We start from the raw sequence: 3,990 nt of genomic DNA on the forward strand, positions 1-3,990 counted from the left end.
GGTCCAGTTTCACATAGGCGGTGTCCGAAACCTAGTCATGACTTTACAGGCAGCGTTTTGTGTATGAAGGTTCCCCCGTAAGGAAATTAGTTTCTATAAAAAAACAAAAACAAGAATCCAATAATTGGTAATTATACAGAATAGCAATTTTGGTAACACTTTCTATGAAGCCCGTATTTATAATACATTATAAAGGTATTCTTAAGGCATTATATATAATGAATGCATAATGCATTATAAATAACTTTATAATATGTTGTATCATCTCATGAATATTCATAAGAACAGTTTTAATGTATTACAATAGTTACTTATTTGTGGCTTTTAAGAGTATGATGATCTATAACACACAATGAACACGATCCATCCGCTTAAGTTACAATGGATTATATTTCTCATAGTTATAATGTATTATAAGTCTCATATCTTGCCACCTTACTTATGTTACTTTACTTAAATCAGACAAAAAGACCACATATAAGTAATAATAATGCCAATAATATATATATATTTTTTTTTCTCAAACAGCCATAAGATCAGATATCAGACCAGATGAATGTGTAATTTGTACATTTGCTTTGAACATATATATATATATAATATCAGTTTGATTATTTTGATGGCACCTTTTAGACAGCTGTTGATAAGTAACTCTGCAACTACATGTCAACTAGCAGTCATGAGAGTATTAGTAGTGTGTCTGCTGAATATACTGTATGCTAACACTTTAATTTGATGGTTCCTCAATAGACATACTGAGTATAGGATACTTTGCAAGTATGTGAACATTCTACCTACCCTACCTAAGTCTACTAATACAATTAGTTTTATATATATGTAAACATTGCACTCGAGAGATGTAGTAAGGTACTGTGCAGATCTTAAATAAACAATGTCAAGCTATGATATAGCCCATTATAAATGAAGTAGATTTAATATGGTGTTCACTGTGTTATCAATAATCATAGTCTTAAAAGTCATAACCACAAATACATAAGTACTATAATGTATTATAATTGTTGTTATGATTATTCATGAGATTTTATAACACATTATAAGGTTTTTTATAATGCATTATGCATTCATTATAATACCTTAAGAATACCCTTATAATGTATTATAAATACGGGCTTCATAGAAAGTGTTACCGCAATTTTTATAGGACAGGCATTTTGTACCGAGCACCACAAAAGTTATTTTTATTTATTTTATTTTATTTTATTTAAATTGATTATTATTATTTTATTGTTATATATATATATATATATATATATATATATATATATATATATATTATTTTTTATTTTATTTTTTTTTTAGTTGTTATACTCTGCATGAGCAAAGTCAGCAAGTTTTAGTCCAATGCAATAATGTTAACTTTTCGGGAAAAAGACAATTCTCTCTGGCTCAAGAAGATCAGAATACAACAAGGTAAAATAAGCTTTGAAGATAAACAAGCTTATATTTAATGACTTATTTTTGATAGAAATGGAATCATATGTTGAAACAAACAGAGAATTACTTAAATAGATTTACTCTAGATATACTTTCACTCCTTCAGACACTGCTTGCTGAACTGATCAAATGCTGCCTACAAAAAACAATTAGATTAAGCTGAACAGATTAGTTGATGTTGCGCATACATTGGGTTCAGACGTGCCTTGGACACGTCAGACAGCTGAAACATTCACATTTGATTTGGACCCAATTTTTTTTTTTTTTTTTTTTTTTCAGACAGATTTGCAACAGGGTTTAGGTTCACAATTTTCAAGCAGTGGCACAAACTCTTTATTAGACTGAGATTTGGAGTATTTTCTCTTTGACAAGAAAACCAGTCCCTGATAATGAAAAGACACCTCACAGCTTGATGCTGCCACCACCACACTTCTCTGTAAATATAGTGACTTTTTGATACATGGGCAGTATAGCTTTGCCACACATTCGCTTTGAATTCCAGACTAAAAGCTGCTAAAAGCTCTGTCTTATCTGAGAAAAAAAGATCTCCCACATTACAGCTGAGTGACCTCTCACTCACTCACTCAGAGTTCCTGAGTCACCATACTGCTTTTTGGCCAGCAGATGTTTGAGTTTTGATGTTTGATGTCAGATGTTTGAGCAAATGAGTTTTGAGGAATGAAACTCTATTCCTGTGTGGTTAGATATAATTAAAGCAGCAGTGCCTGCTGCAGAATCACATTTGGATTTTGTTTTGTACCCTTTTTCTTAATTAATGCTTTTGTTCCATATTATCTTCTTCGCTACTTTATCTTCACTGCAAATTCTTTGTAATGGTCTGTACTGTTCATTGCCAACAGATTCACAACATGAATAATAATGTTGCTGTGGGATCTTAATCCAGAAAATATGCTGACTGATTTAGTAATTCAGAGATCAAACTCAACTGTTTTTACAACACAAATTGTGAGTGTTTTATTTATCTGGGAATAGTTACAACAGCATATTGTGGTTTTGTATTGTAGGTTTATTTAAGGGTCAGAGATAAATAAGGATATCTAAAATGATGAAATATAAACATTGTATTCATGTTGCTTTCATACCTTTTTAAAACAGGTTAACAACAGATAAACAGTGTAATCATCAGATTAAAAAAATACTTTTCTCTATACCTTGAATATATTCTTATATACACATCTTAATCATTATTTAAAAAATCTAACAAAATCTATTTTTTTTTAAAACTGACGTTATTAAAAAGTCACACAGGGAACTTTCTTGTCTGTCACATTACTGTTACATCAGTTTTTACAAAATTGTATATATTTTAAATATGTAAATATGAATGAAAGATTATGCAAACTACTTATGTCAACATTATTTTTTTTATGGGACTTTTAATTGCAGTATACCTAGATTTTTTTTTTTTTTTTTTTTTTACTTTAAACCCCATGAAAAATATCAAAGTTCATTTTAATGTAGAAACTGAACATATTTTCATCGAGAAGAGGTGTATTCAATTCATTGTCTATACGATTATTTTTTTCTATATATTCCTTAATAACACCCAGACAGAAAAAAACATTTCTTATCTTTTCAGATTTCAGTACATTAAAATGACAAAGAACTGCATTTCAGTGTATAACTTCATTAGAATGACTGAGATTCTGTATACTTTTGCAGAGTGCTATCACTAAAAATATGTGGACTTTTCTTTAAAATGTCATTAATCTTTTTTTTTTTTTTGTGGCAAAATCACATATCAGACCTGTTTGCCTGCTATAATCGTATCAAATCCTTGTTTATTTCAGGTCCACCTGCTCTCAGAGAGAACTATCTCCATTAGGAGTAAGATTTCCAAAATGGTAGTGGTCATTGTTGTTCTCTTCACCATCTGCTGGGGTCCCATTCAGATCTTTGTCCTTTTCCAGTCTTTCTATCCCAGCTTCAAAGCCAACTACGCAACATATAAGATCAAGACATGGGCCAACTGCATGTCCTATGCCAACTCCTCTATCAACCCTATTGTCTACGGTTTTATGGGCGCCAGCTTCCGCAAGTCCTTCAGGAAGACCTTTCCCTTCCTCTTCAGACACAAAGTGAGAGACAGCAGTGTCGCCTCCCGCACGGCCAATGCAGAAATAAAGTTCGTAGCAACGGAGGAGAGCAACACTGAGAGGAAATGAGAGCGGATGACACCTCAACCATGAATCCATGCCAACTGTCTAGTCGCCGAAGCGCAGTCTTTCCCCATAAATAGGGGTTATATTCAGTTCACTGAGCTGTGAAAAAATTCTAATGTGGTGCAAAAGGCCGTTTAGAAGGCAAAGAACTGCAGAAGTGCACATAAATAATTACAATTATAATTACAGCTGGGGTTAAGAAGTATTATTTGACGTCGACATCCAACAACTCTGTGTGTGTTACAAGATCTTGCGTTTTTAAAAGTTGTATGGAAAGCTCATTTTACAGGGCGTAAGTTCACGGATGGGGAACCAAACGGATGTTCTGCCAACGGAGATGTGTAGGAGCTTG

General features: G+C 32.4%; 1 protein-coding gene across 1 annotated transcript in view; it reads left to right on the forward strand.

Annotated features, from left to right (window-relative positions):
* Window positions 1-3,641, forward strand: part of kiss1ra (KISS1 receptor a) — a 12,526-nt gene extending 8,885 nt beyond the window's left edge. Inside the window, exon 5 of the mRNA XM_058751888.1 lies at window positions 3,267-3,641. Within this exon, the coding sequence (XP_058607871.1) occupies window positions 3,267-3,641 (375 nt within the window). The remainder of the gene's footprint in view (window positions 1-3,266) is intronic.
* The last annotated feature ends 349 nt before the right edge of the window (window positions 3,642-3,990 follow it).

This window comes from Onychostoma macrolepis, chromosome 02 (assembly GCF_012432095.1).
Source record: "Onychostoma macrolepis isolate SWU-2019 chromosome 02, ASM1243209v1, whole genome shotgun sequence".
Lineage (NCBI taxonomy): Eukaryota > Metazoa > Chordata > Actinopteri > Cypriniformes > Cyprinidae > Onychostoma > Onychostoma macrolepis.